Source organism: Pleuronectes platessa, chromosome 18 (genome assembly GCF_947347685.1).
Source record: "Pleuronectes platessa chromosome 18, fPlePla1.1, whole genome shotgun sequence".
NCBI classification, from domain to species: domain Eukaryota; kingdom Metazoa; phylum Chordata; class Actinopteri; order Pleuronectiformes; family Pleuronectidae; genus Pleuronectes; species Pleuronectes platessa.
Window position 1 is genome coordinate 1,279,153 of NC_070643.1, and position 21,223 is coordinate 1,300,375.

Below are 21,223 nucleotides of genomic sequence, written 5' to 3' on the forward strand. Positions count from 1 at the left end.
GAATGCATTTTGACTACAGTTCATCTTGATCTGAAAAATGGGATTAATTTCCCTACAACAGTTGAAAAAATGCAAATTTTTTATTGTTTTCAGGTAAAAATGAAATTTGTTCAGTTGGAGTGATTTCTGTATGGAGATTCAATTCAATTTTATTTGTATAGCGCCAAATAATACTATACATTATCTCAAGGCAGTTTACATTGAAGGTCAAGACCTAAACAATTTTTATAGAGAAAGCCAACCGTTCCCACAGCAGCACTTGGAGTGGAGAGGAAAAACTCCCTCATTAACTGGAAGAAACCTCTGGCAGAAACAGACTCAATGTAGATGGCCATCTGCCTTGACTGGTTGGGGTGAGCAGGGAAAAATGGGGAGGAGAAGAGAGATGAGTAGAAAAGAGGGGAGAGAAGATTGATAGATTTGAAACACCCCCCCCCTTTTGAGAAAAGGTCAGGCTGGGCCCTGTCCTGTCCCAGTCCCTGGAATATTTATGTTTTCATGCAAGAAACCATCAATTGTTCTATTTTCTATGTGTTGGTCTGTTTCTCAGATGGAGAGCTGTATACTGGGACAGTGGCAGACTATAGGGGGAACCGACCAGTTATCTCCCGGCATCTCAGTGAGGGCAGGCGTGTTGACCTGAAGTTGGATGACACATTAGGATGGCTGGAGGGTGAGTCTGGTGTCTCTAAGATTAATATAGCAGTTTTCAACATAAGCGGAGTAGCTTACTACAAGAACAGATGAACACGATTCAATTATATTTGTTTTTGTATAGTGCCAAATCATGACATACATTATATCAAGGCACTTAACATAGTAAGGTTGAGACTTTATAAAACTAAAGAGACAATGTGGTGACTATGGATTGATAAAACTTCCATTTTGGTCAAGGTATGTTTTTATTGAGTTTTCAAGCGACATACAGACCTAACAAAGATAACACAGATACTCTAAATCAGTGTTCACCAACCTTTTCGAGCCCAAGATCTCTTTTTAATTCCAAACGTAAGCCGAGATCTACCACCCTGATATCTTCTGAAAAACCCACTTAGAAGGGTCATATTTATTATTTTTAGCAATGTCTGTTAAAGTCTGGATGTATGAGCATAAATATACACAAAGAAAGGCGGTTGTGCAACTTTATCTATTCAATGCACAATTTTCACATTAATATCCATTAATATTTATAGCATCTGTTCAATGCACAATATGTAGCTTCTCAGTTCAACAATATGTTCTGCAGAGGAGCTGCTACTGCAGCACAATGTTTTTACATATAGGCTTTGACTTGAATATGGCCATACAGTATGAAGCTGTGCATCTTCTGCTCCTGCAAATATTTCAAAATAAAAAGACCTTACTAACCAATGGAATGGATTTCATCAACAGAAACACTGGAGTGCTTTTATTATTGCCTACAGATAGTGTAGCAAACTCCCTGTTTGCCAAGGTCACAGCAGTGAGACACCTAGTCAGGGGGTTTCCAGAACCTTAGACACTGGTCAGTGGAATTTTCCTCCAGCGAGTTGATTGTTATCAACAGATCGGATGATGCGCATCTTCATACCGTAGAGTCCTGACATTTAGTTTAGTACAAAATTTTTTCGAAGGAAACGCAGGAGATAAACCAGCAGCTCTGCCACCAGTAGCGGACAAGCAGCATGTGTGAAAAACAGCCAACAGACACACAGCTGATCTGGGGCACGACGACAGCCAGTAAGTCTAGAGAGTTCTGGGATCGACAGTGATGAATCAAGGATTGAGTCAAACAACCCACATAAGAAATAGAAGGCTGCCACACTACACTAAACTTCGCAGTAGATGCCTGCAGCATTTATCTTATTTTTTCCAGTTTAAGAAGGTGCATGACCTCACAAATCCGTCTGTCAAAGAAGGGGGGGGGGTGATCCCCCTTCCAATTCAAGAGAGTGAGTCTTCTTGCTAAGAGGGCTGAGTAGGCCATACTGTTTAATTGTTCTTTTGTCAGGGTAAGATCCTCTGATGTTACACCAAAAAGTCCAAGAAAAGGGCATGGTTCAGTTGTCAGAGATGCAATCTCAGAGTAAATCTTATATAGAGAACCAGAAGGTAGTTGGGCTGGGTCATAATGAAAATGTGTGGTAAAGGCTGGCAGGTGCCTGCTTATGTCTATCACAGGTAGGGTCAGCCTTAACCTGTGCACAATCTTACACTGAATAGGAGAATCCCTTGCAAAAATAGATGAGGAGAAAGTACTTTTAAGTGTCTTAGCCCATTGATCATCTGATATTTTAGTCTCCGAATCATTAGGGTGGTGAATCTTCCATATTAAATATAGTTGTATATAGCCTGGATACTATTTCCTTTACCTCTGGTATGGCTTCTAAGATTAAGTAAAGTTGAGCTTTTAGTAACAGGGACGGAAATTGGGGAAACTGACGTTGTATAAAGTTCCTAATTTGAAAAGATTATGTGTTGGTTATCATTCTTGATTTGGTCATATGACATAAAATGCCGTCTTTATACATTACATGTCATTTAGCTGACGCTTTTGTCCAAAGCGACTTACATTTTTAGTACACTCGACATTTATGAGGGGCCACTTAGGGGTTCAGTATCTTGCCAAGGACACTTCAGCATGCAGATGGGGAAGAGTGGGGTTTCAACCGGCAACCTTCATGTTGGAGAACGGTGGTAACTGTGAAAAAACATGCTGTCACAACTTTAATTCCACAGCTATCATGAGACTGTTTCTCAAACACCGACAGGTTAGAAGAAAATACTTGGTTGTAGTTAGTATCGGGAGTCCCTGCTGACTGTGTGTGTGGAAGCTGGGGGGGAAGCTAGCTGCCTCCGTGTAGCTTCAAGCTGTTGAATTAGCAACGCAGTTCGGAAACAAGACCGGGGAACCGCTGCGCTAAGAAACGATAACATAAGCATGACGACCCGCTGGGTGTCACTTTATTTTTAAGATTAAGATTAAGGTTAAGGTGCATTTATTAGTCCCAAACACATGCACAGACATGCAAAGGCACACTCATGCAGGTAGGGAAATTTAACTTCTGCTTTTGACCCATCTGGTGCAGGACACACAGAGCAGTGAGCGACCATGTACGGCACTCGGGAGCAGATGTTGGGGGAGTAAGGTGCCTTGCTCAGGGGCACTAGAAAGGGTAGGGAGACTCTTTTTTTGGACAGATCAATTCAGGTTCGTCTTTTGTTGTCTCTCCGTGGAGACGAACCAGAGACCCTAGACCACCGCCTCTCCGCCTTTATTGAGTTGCCATCGTAGACTGTGTGTGTGAAAAGCCGGGAGCAAGTAAATAATGAACGTGGACTTCTTCTGGGAACTCATGAGGTAGGCTTCTCTAAATTCGTCTTCCGTTGCGCCACCTACTGTTCTGGCGCCCAATTGTTTTCCGCAACGTAGAACTATAAATCAAAAAGTGTCCGTCCGTCCGTAACGGACTCGGAGAAGCATACATTGGCCTTGAGTTCTGAGCACGGAAGATGATTCGATCTAGAGACATGCCGTCTTCTCCTGTTAAACTGAATAAACAGCGCTAACAAGTAAGCCCCTGTTTGTGAGGCAATGTATTGTCCATAGTGTGCAGGGGTAGGAAACATTTACTATCAAAAGAGCGAATGGGCGGGGTCGGAGCCCCGGGACCTATATACAGTCAATGCCCGGGACCGGAACGCCAGTGTTGCCAACTTTGTCGCTAAATCTGGCGACTTTCCAAACCCTCATTATACTATAATTCCACTATAATTCAGCCTTAATTCGTTCTTCTAAATCTTCCGTGATTTCCGCATATTATGGGGCATGAAACCGTAAACTAGACTCCGGACGGGATGTAGTAAGCAGACCAATCACAAGCCTTGCGGGCTGCGTGAGGCTCGCGTCGCTTTGTCGTATAGTTAGAAAAATTGGCGGACGCACGCAAGCCGCAAGAGGGCATGGGAGGGGCCTGTTGTGTGTCTTGCGTGCATGCATGCGTGTGTACAACCCGACTATAAATCGGCCTTCAGTGCAGAGAGGAGACCCACGCTCCGCGTCCTCAAGACTGCAAATGAATCGCGCATGCGCAAAGCCACCGCTGATCCTGCCCTGGCTTACAGACCGCGATGTAAGTGTCAATGTATCTTCACTGTCACTGGAAAACATGAGTCATTGAAATCAGTCTCTTCATCGATGCAGAGTCCACATCATGATACAGCTAAGAATCAAGACATTTCCACACCTCTCGAGTGGAACATGGTGAAACTGACCAAATAAAAACTGAATACTAAACCAAACTTAATCAATAAAATTTTATTTGTACAGCCCATATTCACATTACATTACATGTCATTTAGCTGACGCTTTTATCCAAAGCGACTTTTTTTTAGAACACTCAGCATTTATAAGGGGCCATTTAGGGATTCAGTATCTTGCCAAGGACACTTAGGCATGCAGACGGGATAGAGTGGGATTCGAACCGGCAACCTCCTTGTTGCAGAGCACCCGCTCTATCCCCTAGGCCACGCTCTCCCCTCTTCACAAATTACAATTCATCTAATAGGGCTTTAACAGGGTGTGACATCCTCTGTCCTTAACCCTCAGCAAGAGTAAGGAAAAACTACTAAAAACCCTTTTTAACAGGGTAAAAATACGTAGAAACCTCAGAGAGAGCCACATGTGAGGGATCCCTCTCCCAGGACGGACAGAAGTGCAATAGATGCCACGTGTAGGAGAACATCATCAATAATCAAAGTCTCTAGCAGCATTTGATGAGGGTAGACATCCCGAAGGACAACCCCAACATGACATGCCAAGCAGTCCCGCTGCAATCACAGTCCATGGTCAGCAACCATCCAGACCACGATCCACCATCCAGACCAGACGCCACTCCAGTCCTCAGTCACCGTCCACCGCCGCCGCCCACCAGGACCCATCACAAGCCATCACTGCGGTCCTGGTCCACCGCCCGTGCCCAATGCCAACGCGACACAGGGTCCGCCACCAGAAGAAAAAAAAAAAGTTGCTCTGTCAGAGTGTCTCTTTTGGATCATTTTGCCGGTCCCAAGCCCGGATAAAGGAGGAGGGTTGGATGTAGAGCTAGCAGTTCCACCCGACATAACAGCCTTTTGATTCAGTTTGAAAAATTGATTTATGTATGTGGGTCTAGATAAATTAAAGTCATTTAGTTATTTTGAGAAGTGATGGCCTATTTCAATGGCAAGATAAAAAAAAAAAAAAATCAACAGAAGAATAAGGAAGCGTATTGCATTGACTTTTTATTTTTTGGGGCATTTATCTCGGAATTTTCGAGATAATTATCTCAGAAAAACAGAATTATTTTTTGTGAAGTGAATGTAATACGCTTATGTAGAAGAAAGCTTATTTGTAGTTCTAAACATATTTAGGGTGTTTTTTTCTCACTTTCTGTACGTCCTACAGCGACCATTATCATTATGCAAATTAGGTGATCATTTAGCGACATCTAGCGACTTTTAGGACAGCCAATAGCTACTTTCCTTACTTAGGAGTTGGCAGCACTGCGGAGCACTCGCTACACACACACACACCCACACAAACACTCGCCCGCTCCTGGTATTTCATGATGACCTGATACGATGATGATTACAAAAATTAACGTGACGTTCACTCACGTTCATCGTTATGTTCACGTTAATAATATGAAAACTGATTCGTTAAGTTCAGCGTTCGCGAAACATATGCACAACATTGTACTTTACAGCCACTGCAGAGCGGCTGAAGAGCCGCATTCGGAACCAAATTTGTATGGTGTATTGGACGTTTTTGTGTCTCCTGTGGCAGCAGTGTCCATCACTTTTAGCTGTCCTCTGGAAACACTTCCGTTGTGTTCTCTCCTCTACTTGTAGCGCGTTTGTCTATTTGCTGCGCGTTTCTCTATTTGCAGCGCGTTTGTCTATTTGCTGCGCGTTTCTGTAATGTGTTGTGTTGTGAAATTGATGAAGTTGTTTTCTTACTTTGCTTGTGTTTTGTTAACTTGCATGAGTTTTCATAAGTTGCTGTTCGTCGATCTCTCAGGGCCACCGTACTTTTCTATATGTCTTTGTCATTAGCTGGACGATTAAATACCATTAAGATGAGCCTCCTCCCTCAATTCTCATAAGAGCGGGCGTTCTCCAACATGAAGGTTGCCGTTTGAAACCCCAGTCTTCCCCATCTGCATGCCGAAGTGTCCTTGGCAAGATACTGAACCCCTAAGTGGCCCCTCATAAATGTCGAGTGTACTAAAAATGTAAGTCGCTTTGGACAAAAGCGTCAGCTAAATGACATGTAATATAATGTATAAAGACGGCATTTTATGTCATATGACCAAATCAAGAATGAGTTTGCTTAACCAACACATAATCTTTTCAAATTAGGAACTTTATACAACGTCAGTTTCCCCAATTTCCGTCCCTGTTACTAAAAGCTCAACTTTACTTAATCTTAGAAGCCATACCAGAGGTAAAGGAAATAGTATCCAGGCTATATACAACTATATTTAATATGGAAGATTCACCACCCTAATGATTCGGAGACTAAAATATCAGATGATCAATGGGCTAAGATACTTAAAAGTACTTTCTCCTCATCAATTTTTGCAAGGGATTCTCCTATTCAGTGTAAGATTGTGCACAGGTTAAGGCTGACCCTACCTGTGATAGACATAAGCAGGCACCTGCCAGCCTTTACCACACATTTTCATTATGACCCAGCCCAACTACCTTCTGGTTCTCTATATAAGATTTACTCTGAGATTGCATCTCTGACAACTGAACCATGCCCTTTTCTTGGACTTTTTGGTGTAACATCAGAGGATCTTACCCTGACAAAAGAACAATTAAACAGTATGGCCTACTCAGCCCTCTTAGCAAGAAGACTCACTCTCTTGAATTGGAAGGGGGATCATGTATATGTTGTAAATATTCTGGTTAAGTTACAACGTCACGTTATTCTAACTAGAATTTATTTCTGTGTAATGTTCACACAGTTAATTGCAACACAAAAGTTAGTTTCAAGCACTTGATTAAGCATTAGATTAGAAGATTAATTCTAGAGCATTTTTAAGTCTAGGCCTAAATAAGTGTGTCCCAGAGCTGTATCAGTATTTCAGGATTTTAATATCTCTCCCATTGTAGTTTTGTGGTAAGAGTATTAAACTGTGATGATGGCAAGGAAGTGATTGAATGCTAACGTTATCCTTGTGAGCAAATGTATGCTAGCTACATAAAAATGATTTTAAGCTGTTCTTCTAAGCAGAAGACAGAAGATAATGTTATTTCAGAGCCTTAAAGGGCTGCTGGCTCCATCTCGCTCAAACTCACCCTGAATCTGGGTCTGCAGATGCCTGTACTCATGGCAGGCATCTTCACTAAGAGACACTGACTCACCTAAAATATATTTGACTGCAAGAATCTAAGTCAAGATGATGGTTATTGCACTGATGATTAGATTTGACACTCTGATATATTTTCAATCCCTAACTGAGTTGAAAGAGGACATACAAACATGGTAATATGCTGTATTATATAATTTTGTTTTAATGTAAAAAATTATTGGCGTTAATGATGATGACATATTTCCACAAATTATATTTCTGAATACTTTGCCATCTGCTTGCTTTAGATCCAACCTTCATCAGCTCCAGTTTCATTCCTGATGAGGAGAAGATCTACTTCTTCTTCAGTGAAGTGGGCAGAGAGTATGACTTCATCAACAAATTTATTGTCTCTCGTGTTTCTCAGATCTGCATGGTAAGTGCAAAACAACAAACTTGATGCAACAGCCACTCATACAAGGAGATTAGTTATTTGTCATTGTCATAGAGGTATTAATTCAAATCTGTCGTATGGTATTGAAGTCATAGTCAATGGTGGTGTTGTACAGGACTGCATTACATTCAGAAATGTTATTATTAATCTTATTTGTGTACTGTATGTTAATCCCAGGGAGAAAATATTGGAAAGACATCTCAATATCTGGTAATGTTCCAATAAAAGTTCTACTGTACATCAAATTTACAGAAGATGTAAGTTAATAAGAAACCGACCATATGAGCTTCATAAAGTGTCACTGAGTTTATATATACAGTGGATATCAAAAGTACACACACACCTGTTAAATTTCAAGGTTTTTGTGATGTAAACACATGAGACAAAGATATATCCTGTCAAACTTTTCCCACATTTTATGTGACCTATAACGTGAATAATTCAGTTGAAAAACAAATTGAAATCTTTTAGGAGGATAAATAAAAAACTTACTATAGCCGGGTTGCATAAGTGTGCACACCCTTAACCCCTAATACTTTGTTGAAGCACCTTTTGATTTTATTACAGCACTCAGTCTTTTGGGGTAAGAGACTAATAGCATGGAACATTTTGACGGCAATATTTGCCCATTCTTATTTGCAAAAGGGCTCCAAATCTGTCAGATTGCGAGGGCATCTCCTGTGCACAGCCCTCTTCAGATCACCCCACAGATGTTCAATTGGAATCTGGGCTTTTGCTGGGCCATTCCAAAACATGAATCTTCTTCTGGTGAAGCCATGCTTTTGTTGATTTGGATGTATGTTTGGGTTTTTGTCATGCTGATAGGTGAAACTCCTCTTCATCTTTAGCTTTCTAACAGAAGCCTGAAGGTTTTGTGCCAAAAGTGACGGGTATTTTTTAACTGTTCATAATTCCCTCCACCTTGACTAAGGCCCCTGTTCCAGCAGAAGTAAAACATCCCCAAAGCATGATGCTGCCACCACCATGCTTCACTGTGGGTATGGTGTTCTTTGGGTGATTTGCAGGTTGTTTTTGCGCCAAACATACCTTTTGGAATTATCACCAAAAAGTTCAACCTTGGTTTCATCAGACCATAACACATTTCCCCAAATGCTTTTTGGAGACTTCATGTATGTTTTGCAAAATTTAGCCGGGCTGACATGTTTTTCTTGGTAAGAAAAGGCTTCTGTCTTGCCACCCTACCCCATAGCCCAAACATACGAAGAATACGGAACATTGTTGTCACATGTAGTACACAGCCAGTCCTTGCCAGAAATTCCTGCAGCTCCTTTAATGTTACTGTCGGCCTCTTGGAAGCCTCCCTGACCAGTTTTCTTCTTGTCTTTTCATCAATTTTAGAGGGACGTCCAGTTCTTGGTAATGTCACTGTTGTGCCATATTTTCTCCACTTGATCATGGCTGTCTTCTCTGTGTTCCGTGGTATATCTAATACCTTGGAAAATATTTTTTACCCTTCTCCTGACCGATACCTTTCAACAATGAGATCCCACTGATGCTTTGGAAGCTCTCTGCGAACCATGGCTCTTGCTGTAAGTTGCAACTTAGAGAGTGTCAGGAAAATCCTACTAGAACAGCTGAACTTTATTTTGGATTAATCAGACAGACTGACTACTATTTAACATGAGTTTGAATGTGATTGGTTTACTTTGAATATAGCCACATCCAAGTTATAAGAGGGTGTGCACACTTATGCAACCACATTATTTTCGTGTTTTATTTTTATTTCTCCCTTTAAAAGATTCCAGTTTGTTTTTAAAACTGAATTGTTCACGTTAAAGGTCACATTAAAGGTGGAAAAAGTTCAGACAGGATTTATCTTTGTCTCATTTGTTTACATCACAAGAACCTTGCATTTTAACAGGGGTGTGTAGACTTTTTATATCCACTGTACATCATGCATTAGTTTGCTGTGGAGTGGTGGAAAATATTGTTATGGCTTCAGAGACCTTCCCATTTTACACGCTTGTTTGATTTTGCAATCAGTTTAAACTCAACAACCCATAATGGCTCAATGAAGACATGTTTTTTGACATTTTAGGAAATCTCTCAGGTAAAACAATACTCGTACCCTTAATTCAGCGCTATGCTTAAGGCCCTTTGTTAGCTGTTAAAGCAGTTTATTCTCTGAAGCTCCGTCAGATGGGATTCGAAGTGTCTGTGAGCTGATGTCTTCAGGTCTCTCCATTGTTGTCTTGGCTGCTACCTTGGGTCAGTCTCTTTTTGAATGGTAATTTATTGCCTTACCCACTGTATTTAGCCACATTTATCAATCATTTCAGAAAATTATATTTTCAGTAGTACTTAGTCAAGCAGCTGACTCCAGTCTTTGCAGACCTCTGAGCTGTTAGAACACCTGACAGTGTAACATTACATGCTGAAGGCTGGAATATTCTCTATGTGTTTTGTTGTTGTTCACTCCTCTGGGGGTTGAGGTGCTGCATCTTCAATGGGTTAGATGAAACACTGTGGGTTCTTACCAGCATGTAACAGTGCTGCATTGTGCTTGATGCCTTCTGCCCCTCTTTGTCAGAGTGACATCGGCGGCCAGAGGACCCTGCAGCGACGCTGGACAACATTTGCAAAGGCTCAGCTGTTGTGCCAGGCTGACAATGAGCTACCCTACAATGTGATCCAGGATATTGACACCCTCCCACCAGCAAAGGGAGCTTCTGCAGATGACACTCTGTTTTATGGCATCTTCACCTCACAGTGGTTAGTAAGCTTAAAGGCCATGACATGAATTTGTCTCCTTTACCTAAAGCTCTGGTGGCCTGTGTTCCCACTGCATCACGGTCATTATGCCTCCGTGCCAGTGATAGCCATTGGCCGGAGGCATTTTGTGTTTGTTTTTCCGTTTGTCCGTCTGTCTCATTCTCGTGAACGCGATATTTCAAAAACCCGTAAGGGAATTTCTTCAGATTTGGTACATACATTTACTTGGACTCAAGGATGAACTGATTAGATTTTGGTGGTCAAAGGTCACAGTGGCCTTACAAAGCACATTATATGTTGTGCTGAAAGCAGATAAATGATATGTTTCCTAAGGTGGGTGAACTTTGAGGGCAGCCACGTTGGCCCCAAATTGTATTCAATATATTAGCTGAGAATTAGTTCAATTACTTCATCACATAAAACGATGAGTGGAGTGATGTCATTAAAATAAAAACCTACTATTATAAAATGCATATACAGTTTTAACTGTTGAAAAAACAACATACTAAATTTGGACAAGGCAGAGTGGCAGTTTTAAAAAGCAGAAAGGATACACTATGTAAACCTCGATCAGCAGGAAACCATAAAATCTTCGCACTGCTCAGACCAATTTTAGTCATTCCTATTTTTCTTTACATGAGATCCACATGGTGTGGATTTTGTCAGTTGTTCTCATTCGTTGAGTCTTTAATGTTTATCTTTTTTTCCTAGGTCTGTCAATTCTGGACAATCAGCAGTGTGTTCATTCCGTCTGAGTGACATCAAATCAGTTTTCTCTGGTAACTACAAAGTCCTGAACCGAGACACGTTACAGTGGAGCACACGTGTTCAAGAGAAGGTCGCAAATCCAGGAGAGGTAAATGGTCACTCCTCATTTATATGGGAAGGGACAGGAACAAGACCGCTCACATAGTCCTTGAATGGAAAAAACAAGAGTCTCTCTAAGAGTTTGTAAAACTATAAGCCATGCAGGCAGATGTATTGGCCATTACGAGCCGAACTCACCTAATTTGTTTCAGTTTCATATAGTTTTAAAGTGCCAAAGATTCAAGTTATAAGGTTTATTTCATATAGGGCCTTTTTTTAACTTTTGAACACAATGACATTGTACTCAGTAAGTGAATAGCTGAGATCTGTGAGCACATCTTTACCAAAAAATGAAGAAGGACCGACCGGATTAAAACAAACCTGAGACAAAAAGTGAAGATGAACAATTTAAATGATAACACATGTCTGTTATTATCACAGTTTTATCACAGTTCACAGAACTCCTCAATTAGATTGAATAATAAAGAACATGATAGGAAAAACTATGACAATAAGACAGAGGGCATGCTGAATTGGATAAATGCAGTTCTACATGTAAGAATCATTTTAATACAATAAAACTGTAAACAAACTTGTTTCATTTGTACTACTGTCTAATTGCCTTGTTGTGTGGTAGTGTGGACTGCACAATGCATCAGACAACGCCCTGCGCTTTGTCAAAGAAAATTTCCTGACAGACGACAGTGTTCGGCCAGTTGGAAGAAGTCTGACCATGGTGTCTGCTGAGCATAAGTACAGCCACCTGACTGTCCAGAGAATCCAGGCTGCCAACAGCAGAGACTACACTGTCCTGTTTCTGCTTACAGGTAGGTACGAATTTAGCGGGTTTGAGTGGGGTGCCAGCCACGTCAGAACAAACAAACTCATTGCACTGCACACACAAGCACTGTTAATCTTGCAGTTAATTTCCAGACTGATTAGGCTGCATCGCAAACTGGAGTGAGTGTTTTCCAGTAATTATCTAGATTTTGTCAGCCCACCATATTCAAATTTTTTCTGTCAATAATTCTCAATGAACCAAAACAAGTTTAACATTCATACAATAACACAAGAAATCTCTAACTTGGTTTGTGTCGAGCTATTTCCGATGTGCTAGCCCAACGGTCCATAATGTTTTTTCTGTCAATGCAGACAGTCATCCCTCATAGTTTCAGTGCAGCTGTGTAATACAATGGAGTTCTCTCTCACACACACAATAACTTTTATTTCACTCTTTAGTCTGTGTACCTGTCACTCTGAATCTTTTGTGTCTGAGAGTGACATGCACATGTACCCTGTTACCGCCATAGATTGAAGCAGTACTATGAATTGTTTTTTTTAATTGTGAATTTTCAGACATCTCCCTTCTGTATTATACACTGTCGGAATACTGTTTTTTGTTGCAGTTATTCTAGCTTTTTGTTTACTTGCTGCTATATTTGGTGTGTGCGGAGGGTTAAGGCGTTGGTCATAGAACCATCTCCTTTGAATGGTTTTTGGCACCTAATTTAAATTATATTTTTGACTAACTCTGACTGGCACCGGGGATTAACAGCTATTAACCATTACATAAAAAATGGTACCCCAGACTCAAGGGACTAGTATTCAATAGAAATAGTCACAGCAGGTGGCTGCTGAAGGACGACAATAGCAGTATGTATAAGAAGTATGTTACTGCTCCCAAACGTCCCCAGACAGTTGTCAGTCCCAGTCGAAAGGCCTTACAACCACCTCCCAGCCAATCATCAGAAGAAAAAAAACATCAGTTCTCTGTTGGCCACATGAAAGCTCCCACCCACCTTAAGTCTGCTCAACAGCAACAGCACCAACTTCAGCTGGGTTCTCTGCTGGAAGCAATTCTATAGTGCTTTTATTTAAAAACACAGCCAAGAATGAAAGCTTTCTTTTTCTCACCTACAAGACCTCTACCATGTCAGTTGTTCGTGACTTTAACCATTGGTCTGGAAAAGGGGAGGCCCACAGTGGATGCTGGATCATCATACACCCTACCGAGTGAAGAGTTTTGGGGATGTTTTCAAACGGGGAAGGTGTGGATCTGAATATATTTTTAGGAAATGCTCTATACCTGGCTGATGGCAGAGGAAGATGGCCTTTAGGATTACATGAGATAACATTAACATTACAGGGTCACACATGCACTTTACCTGTAGTGGTCTTGCCAGCAGTAGCCCTTGCTTGTGCCATTGTCTAGGGTCTGGATTTCATGTGTATTATAGGCACGTAGATGTACATCGGACATAACCAGTGCTGGGAAATATATTTTGAGATGCACACTTACCAACCCGGTTACTGGGGCTGGAGAAGACAACTCTGATTCTTCTCTGCCATCAACCACTGAGGGTCAGTCAAGTCTGCCTAGGCCAGTATTGACATGGAGCTTCTCCACAAAGTATTTGAAAAAACCCAGTGTGATATCAATGAGAAGAATATCCTCCACTGGCTCAATGGGAACAGTTATGTGTGCACAACCAAGTTGAGGTGCACAGAGGTGCGCCCCATAAAACCTTTGTGTGGCAATAAAGTAAAAACCACATTGGCTAGGCCAACTACAGCTTAAAGGTTTAGTTCGCCATTTAAGCCTAAAAGTCCACATTGGAAGTGGCAATGCTAGCAGGCCACGCATACCCATGAGCGAGTGTTTGCATTTTCAGCTGTGACTGTGCGTATCAACATGCATCCGAGGAGGACTTTAAGGCTAAAAACATGTGTAAATGACACCGTTTCGAGTTATGTTTTTTTCTGTTGTTTCTTACATCTGAAGAAGGGGGTCACATTTCATTTTACTGGATTTGGCTGCTACACAATTGAAAACACGAGCAGTTACTACCGTGGGTTGAGGCAGCACGGAACACACGGGACACAGAGCAACGTTTTAAATATGAGTCTTAAGTCCTTGCTTAATGTCCGTACCGCTCATTTGAGTGTGTGTCAGTCTGGAGCCTCCTCTTAGTTCAGTTGCTACTGCATTTAAAGGAGTAGATGATTAGGCAATTCAATGCAGCTGTGTCAATCACCTCACTGTTACTGCTCCTGCTGAGCCAGCTCTGCACGTTCCTCCTTTAAGGATAATTTCTAGATTCATTTTCAGTGAATAACAAGTCAATTTCAGAAATTGAGTACATACATAGATTATAATTCAAGTATCCTTATAGTTTTGGCATATTTTTAGTGCACTTACATGTCAATCCAATGACATATTAAGATTATAGAGACCATACGTGACAAAAATATTTCTCTTATGAATGACCAACATCTTAGCCAGCTTTGTAGTACCATTTAACATGAGTCAGGGTTTGTCAACCCAGACGTTGTTTGTTAAACCTGAGTTAAATCAGAGAAGATTAGATGAGCTTAAACTCTACTGCACAAGTTGGCATGGTCACTAGACTGGAGACCTTATTTTAAATCAATACTACAGTGGATTGGACTGTTTTTATGTAATTTTACACCAGCCAATAATTATCCATACACTATACACCTTGTCATTATTCCTGGTGAATAGTGTTACTGTTATGAACATTGTAGGAACTTTGGTGATGTAATATTTGTTAATTTCAGTCCTGAGATGTTGGATTGAAACTCAATGCAAACGGATGTTTCTGTTAACTCTGTTGTACAATATGTCTGTCTACTGTATTAACATTATCTTTAACTTCTCACTAACTGTGTTTCAGAATCTGGTTATCTACACAAAGCAGTGCTGCTGCCAAGTGGGGCCCATATCATTGAGGAGGTCAAGGTCTTTGCACAAACTCAACCTATCAAGAGCCTGAAGCTATCCATACCCAAGGTAAACACTGAGAGGGCCATTTACTCCATGTGTCCTGTATGAGACAATAACATGACATGACTAAACACATTACATGAAAATATATTGTATAATCATATGACATACAAAAAGTGTCAACATTTAAAATTAATAGAAGAGAATAAAGGCAAATAAGACAAAAAAAACCTCAAGAATGATACAAAATAAAGTATAGTTGGTATAGATAGAAAGATATTGATTCAGCCATTAATAAAATGGAGGGGTACCAGGGCTTATCAATCTGTATAAGGAGTGAGCTCTCATATGTCCTTTACCCTTGACTAGGTGAGGCATCCCTCTTCCTGGATGGACAGAGATGCAGTAGATGTTGCGTGTAACAGAGCACATACAAATAAATTAATATTTAAAACATTCATGAGAACAGACAGGGACTAACATACATGGAATAGTGTATCAATGTTTATAGCAATTATGCAAAATTTGAAAGCGATTTAAGGGAGCAGCAATGTCATTTGTAATTAATAACAGTGGTATTATCAGTAATAGTATTGGCAGGAACATTATATATCTAAACAATCTAGTTCTAATCATAGTCCACGATCAGTTGCCACCACAATTCACAAAGTAGCCACAGCCACATTCCTGGATCTTCAACGGTAAAGCACAAACACTCTGGGGAAGAGGTCATCTACGAACATGTTTTGATTGGACATTAATGTGATCAAGAGGGAGAAGGGTAAAGAGATGCTCTGTGTCCCCCGACAAACTTTGCCTATAGCGGCATAACATATATTATCGTATTTTCATATTTTACCTTGTAATACTATTGTGTGTTATTTTTATATTGTGTCTTTTATTTAACTTTTTTTATAAACGGGATGCAGGCACAATAACACATTCATCTTCATTTGATAGCTGAAGGCTCTGGCTCCTACTCTTTTTTTTTTTTTTTTTTAACTTTTTATTTTAGTCTTTTCACATTTTTAAAGGACATACACACAATACAAGTACAATAACATAAACAATAACGAGGGGGCGCACCAGTATAACAGTTTTATACATATTTTCTTTGATTGTCCAAAGCTTATCCTGATAGTGAAGCGTCATCTAATTCTTCAATAAAGGTAGTCCATTTCTCCCATTTACTTGGGAAAATCGCTCCTCTGGATCTGAGAGAGAAAGTAATTTTTTCCATTGTCTTAATCTGTTTTACTATGTCCATCCATTGTTTGAGGTTTGGAGTGTCCGCTTGATACCAGTTCTTAGTGATTGTTTTCTTACAGGCCATGAGCAATATTTTACACAGATACAAATCTTTTCCTGAGATGACATCCTTTAAAATACAGAAGTAAAGCACCTTTACATTGTTTGTGACTTCATATCCCAGAATCTTACTTAAAGACAGACATATTTTCCCCCAAAATATCTGAATTTTTGGGCATAGCCAAAAAATATGAGAGTGATGGGCGTTCGTGTTTCCGCACAGCCTCCAGCACGGTTCCTTTAACTGAATTTGCTTACTTTTAATATGTGGTGTTATAAAATAACGAATTGAGTTCCTCCAACCAAATTCTCTCCACTTCCTTGAGCTTGTGGATGAATGCTGTGCTTTCCACATAGAACACCAATCCTCCTGTGATATTTCTATGTTTAATTCCTTCTCCCATTTTGCTTTAACATATCCTGTATTTTCTCCATTTTGTTTCTGTAGGCCCTGATATATTTTGGAAATAGTTTTATTACTCTTTTTTTTATAAGCTTCAACTAGGATTTCAACCACTGCATTACCCTCTACAGATAGTTCTGGTTTAATTTTTTTATCAAAGTAATCCCTAATTTGCAAATATCTGAAAAAATCTTCATTATTTAGATCAAATTCCTTTTGTAATTGTTCAAAACTCTTGAAGTGCCCACCCTGTGTGAGTGTACATATAGCTGTTATACCCTTGTCCCACCACTGTCTGAAGCCAATATCATTTGTTCCTGGTTTAAATTTGTGATCCAGGGCAGGCCAAGTCAAAATCTTTGCATCTCCCTCCATTTTGTAGTCTTTCACCATCTTATTCCAAATACCCAGGGTCTGTTTGATAATATCATTGTTGCTTTCTTGGCGCATTTTATTCGCTGTGTCCCCCAACACTGCTTGGATTGGAGAGGTCTCTATGTTGACTTCAATGTCTTTCCATCTGGCTTCATATTGCGGGCAGCTTCTGCATACTACAAATCTAATTTGTGCTGCATAGAAATATTGTCTCAAGTTAGGCAGTGACACACCACCCTCCTCTTTATTTATTTGAAGTGTTTTATACCTGATCCTTGGTCTCTTGCCGGCCCAGATAAACCTAGAAATCAATTTGTCCCACAGCCTGAATTGTGCTTCTGGGATCATCTGTGGAATAGATTGAAACAGATATAGTAGTCTTGGTAGTATGTTCATTTTCACTATATCTATACGTGTCCCCATATCTAGGTTAAAGGCTGACCACCTCCTGACATCTGTTCCAATATTTTCGTTGACCTGTTTATAGTTGATTTCAGACGTGTTGCCAAGAGTTTTTGTTAATGTCACTCCAAGATATTTTAATACTTTAACCTTCCATTTAATTTTGTATTTTTCTCTGGTTTCTTTATTAGGAGAGTAATTGAAAGTGAGGATTTGTGTTTTTGCCATGTTTAATTTATAGCCAGAGTATTTACCAAAGTCATCTAATATTGCCATCAGGTTAGAAAAGGTTCTATCTGGGTGCATCAGAGTCACAATAACATCATCGGCGAAAAGTCCTATGATGTGTTCCTGTTTTCCTATTTGGATTCCCTTCAGACTGCTATCCTGTCTGATCAGCTGTGCTAAAGGTTCTATAAATATGGCAAATAGAGTGGGGCTAAGGCAGCATCCCTGGCGAGTGCCTCTTTGTAGATTGAAACTATTGGTTAAGTGGCCATTGATTTTTATCCTTGCTGTGGGTTCTTTGTAAAGGCTTTGGATACATTGTATTGACTGTTTCTGAAAACCTAATTTGCGCGTGTCGTTGCCATGGTCGTTGCTGAAGCGGTGCTCCTCCGAGGTCCCTCTCTGCGCTGCCACTCCATCGCCGCGGAAAGCCGTGTCTCCAACCCGGTCTCCTCCGTGTCGCGAGCCGGTGTCGGTTCAATGAGTCCGCGTTTCACCAATTCCTCCTTCACTTCCCTCGCGTCGTTGTAGGTTCGGGCTCCCGTGCTCCAGTGGACTATCATCCTGGTGAATGGTGTCTGAAACCGGATGCCTTTTTCCTTCAGGACTCTTTTAGAATCGTTGTATTCTTTCCTCTTTTGAACAACCTCTGTCGCATAATCGTGATCGAATGACAGAAGTTTGTTTCTCAGCTGTATTTTGGTTTTCCACGCGTCCCGTAAGACTCTCTCTTTGGTGGTGAATTCCAGGAAATTAACGATGATAGGTCTCGGCTGAGCGCCGGCTGCTGGCTTGGGTGCCAGCGATCGGTGCGCTCTTTGTATTTGGAGATTTAAGTCATCCGGCAGTTGAAGTTCACGCCTGAGCATGTCTTGCAAAAACTTAGCTGTCGATTCGCCCTCTTCTCCCTCAGGGACCCCATAGATGCGGAGATTATTTCTCCTCGACCTCGACTCCAAATCAGTTTGTCTTGCAGGGTTTTCTGTTCTTTCAAAGAGGTAATGAGAGCGTTGTTTGCCTCCAGTGCCCAAGATTCTAGCTTCTCCAGCCGCGTCTCTGCCTCGTTTAGCCTCCCGCTCTGCAGCTGCTGTTCAGTGCCAAGTTTAGTGAACTCTTGGTTAATTCCTTTTTTGAAATCATCCAAGTCTCGTTTCACGTCCCTCCTCAAATCTTCACCAAATGCGCGGAATGAGGCTTTCATTTCTGTTTTTAAGTCCTTTATGTCCTTGCTAATGTTTGCCAGACCCGAGCGTATTCCAGCCTCGCTGTCGGCTAGTTCAAAGCAGGTAGTTTCATGGCAGCCATCTTCTTCCATCTCGAGGTCAGCTAGCGCGTTTTCAGCTTCGTCTTGCGCCGTATTTTCAGGCTGATTAACCGCAGTTTTCCTACCCTTCGAACCTCTCCCCCTTTTCATTACAGCAGAGATGATTTCTAGCTCTGAATATTCGAGTTTTCAGGGGTATTAGCACCTGGCTATCGGGAGCTCTGATACCGTGCGACCTATCCCTCCATGACGTAACCGGAAGTCCTGGCTCCTACTCTTAAAACGTTTGAGGCAACAAGTAAGCCTGGATTCTGGGAGAGCAGTGCTCCAGTGGGGTGATATGGTACTATGTGCTCTGTAAGGTATGATGGGGAAATCTAAGTAAGGGCTTTAAAGGTGAGGAGGAGAATTGTATGTAGAACATTTAACTGAAATCCAGAGTAGAGAAGTTATTACAGGAGAAGTGATCTCTTGTTCTGGTTCTAAGTACAATTGCTGCAGCATTTGGACAAGCTGCAGAGTTCTTAGAGAGTTAGTGGTGGAGCCTGATAATAAGTAAAGGGTCTGTATTTGTATAGCATTCACACACACATTCATACAGTTCACCCATGGGCAGCACTTTCTATGAGAACAGCACAGCTGTCAGGAACAGTGTGGGGTTCAGTAATTGGCATTTGGAATGGGGAGGACTGGGATTGAATCGCCAACCTTCTGGTTAGAGGTCGCCCGCTCTATTAAGACATGCCTAATTTTTGTAATCATAAAAGGCAGTCCTTAAAATTTGTTTTAAATGTGAGTCAAAGCACTTGTCCAGGTCAGAGATAACTCTCAGATTCCACACAGTTTATTTGGATGCAAAGGCGATGCCATCCAGAGAAGTTATATCCTTATATAATGCATCTCTAAGGTGATAAAGGCAAAGTATTACAACTTCTGTTTTGTCTGTTTTAAAAATGGATAATTGCATAATATCCAGTTTTTTTTTTTTTTATACTTTATTTTTAAAGAAACAAAGATACATTGAAACATACATACATACATACATAAATGGAACAAAAAGTTGGTCACTTATAAATTTAAACTGATGGTTCACTGATGGAAGTAAATGTCAATTTACACAGTAACAGATCAGGGATGATCCTGTGAGGTCACAAACACAATCCATTTTTCCCAATACCGCAAAAATGTATCAAACCGTAGATTCAGCGAAAAAGTCATTCTCTCCATATTTTTTATATCAGTTACAATATCTGTCCAGTCAGTCTCTGTTGGGGGTTCGGCCTGTAGCCATTTTCTTGTTACAGCTTTCTTGCTGGCTGCTAACAATATCTTTAACAAATATTTGTCCTGCACCAATAGGTGAGCTGCGATGTTGCCCAAATAGACTGTAGAAAAGGAACAGTCAAATCCATCTCCAAAAACAGTCTTTATTACTTGTATTACCACCTGCCAGTATGGCTGAATGGCTGGGCAGCTCCAAAATATGTGGAAATGATCTGCCAGCTGTTCTCCACATTTCCCCCATAATTTGGGGGTTATGAAATATCTAAATAGATTACGCCAACAGAAATCCCTCCAAAGGCCCGAGCTGGTGGAAGTGGACTGCACAGAGCACATATTTGACCAGTCCTCCTCCGAAATGACAAGTCCAGATTCTTTCTCCCATTTTAATCTAACCTTATCTGTTGAGTGTTTTCTACTAGATTGCATACTTGAGTATAATTTTGAGATAAGTTTCCTGTTATCCATATTTTTATACATGTCAATAAATATGTCAATTAAATTGGCACCACATTTCTCTTTGGATTTAATCTCATTATTAAAATAGGTCCGGGTTTGTAAATACCTAAAAAAATCCAGTTTTTCTAATCCATACATCTCTGACATTTTCTGAAAACTATCCAGTTCTCCCTTTGATGAAATTGAACAGTAAGACGTAATGCCCATTCTATGCCAATACCTAAACCTCCCATCAATCCCCGCCGGCTTAAAGTCCGGATCAAAAGCGGCATATCTCAACAGTCTAGACCGTCTTTCAAGTAGTGGTGATCTACATTCCTTAAACCAGATTTTAAGAGGAACTTTAGTCCATTGATTTAAACTTTTAACATGCTGCTCATACAAGATTCTGTTACCTAATATGGATTGTAGCGGTATATCTAGCTGTGAAGTTTCCAAATCTTTC

At 40.7% G+C, this 21,223-nt stretch overlaps 1 protein-coding gene across 4 annotated transcripts in view; it reads left to right on the top strand.

Moving 5' to 3' along the window:
* Positions 1-21,223, top strand: part of sema4ab (sema domain, immunoglobulin domain (Ig), transmembrane domain (TM) and short cytoplasmic domain, (semaphorin) 4Ab) — a 43,773-nt gene that overhangs the window by 9,066 nt on the left and 13,484 nt on the right. For 3 of the 4 annotated variants that reach the window (XM_053446775.1, XM_053446778.1, XM_053446776.1), the window contains exons 7-13: positions 551-673; positions 7,628-7,755; positions 7,951-7,983; positions 10,325-10,506; positions 11,218-11,362; positions 11,951-12,140; positions 15,009-15,124. In XM_053446775.1, the coding sequence (XP_053302750.1) occupies positions 551-673; positions 7,628-7,755; positions 7,951-7,983; positions 10,325-10,506; positions 11,218-11,362; positions 11,951-12,140; positions 15,009-15,124 (917 nt within the window). The remainder of the gene's footprint in view (positions 1-550; positions 674-7,627; positions 7,756-7,950; positions 7,984-10,324; positions 10,507-11,217; positions 11,363-11,950; positions 12,141-15,008; positions 15,125-21,223) is intronic. The other variant, XM_053446777.1, reaches the window with a different exon arrangement.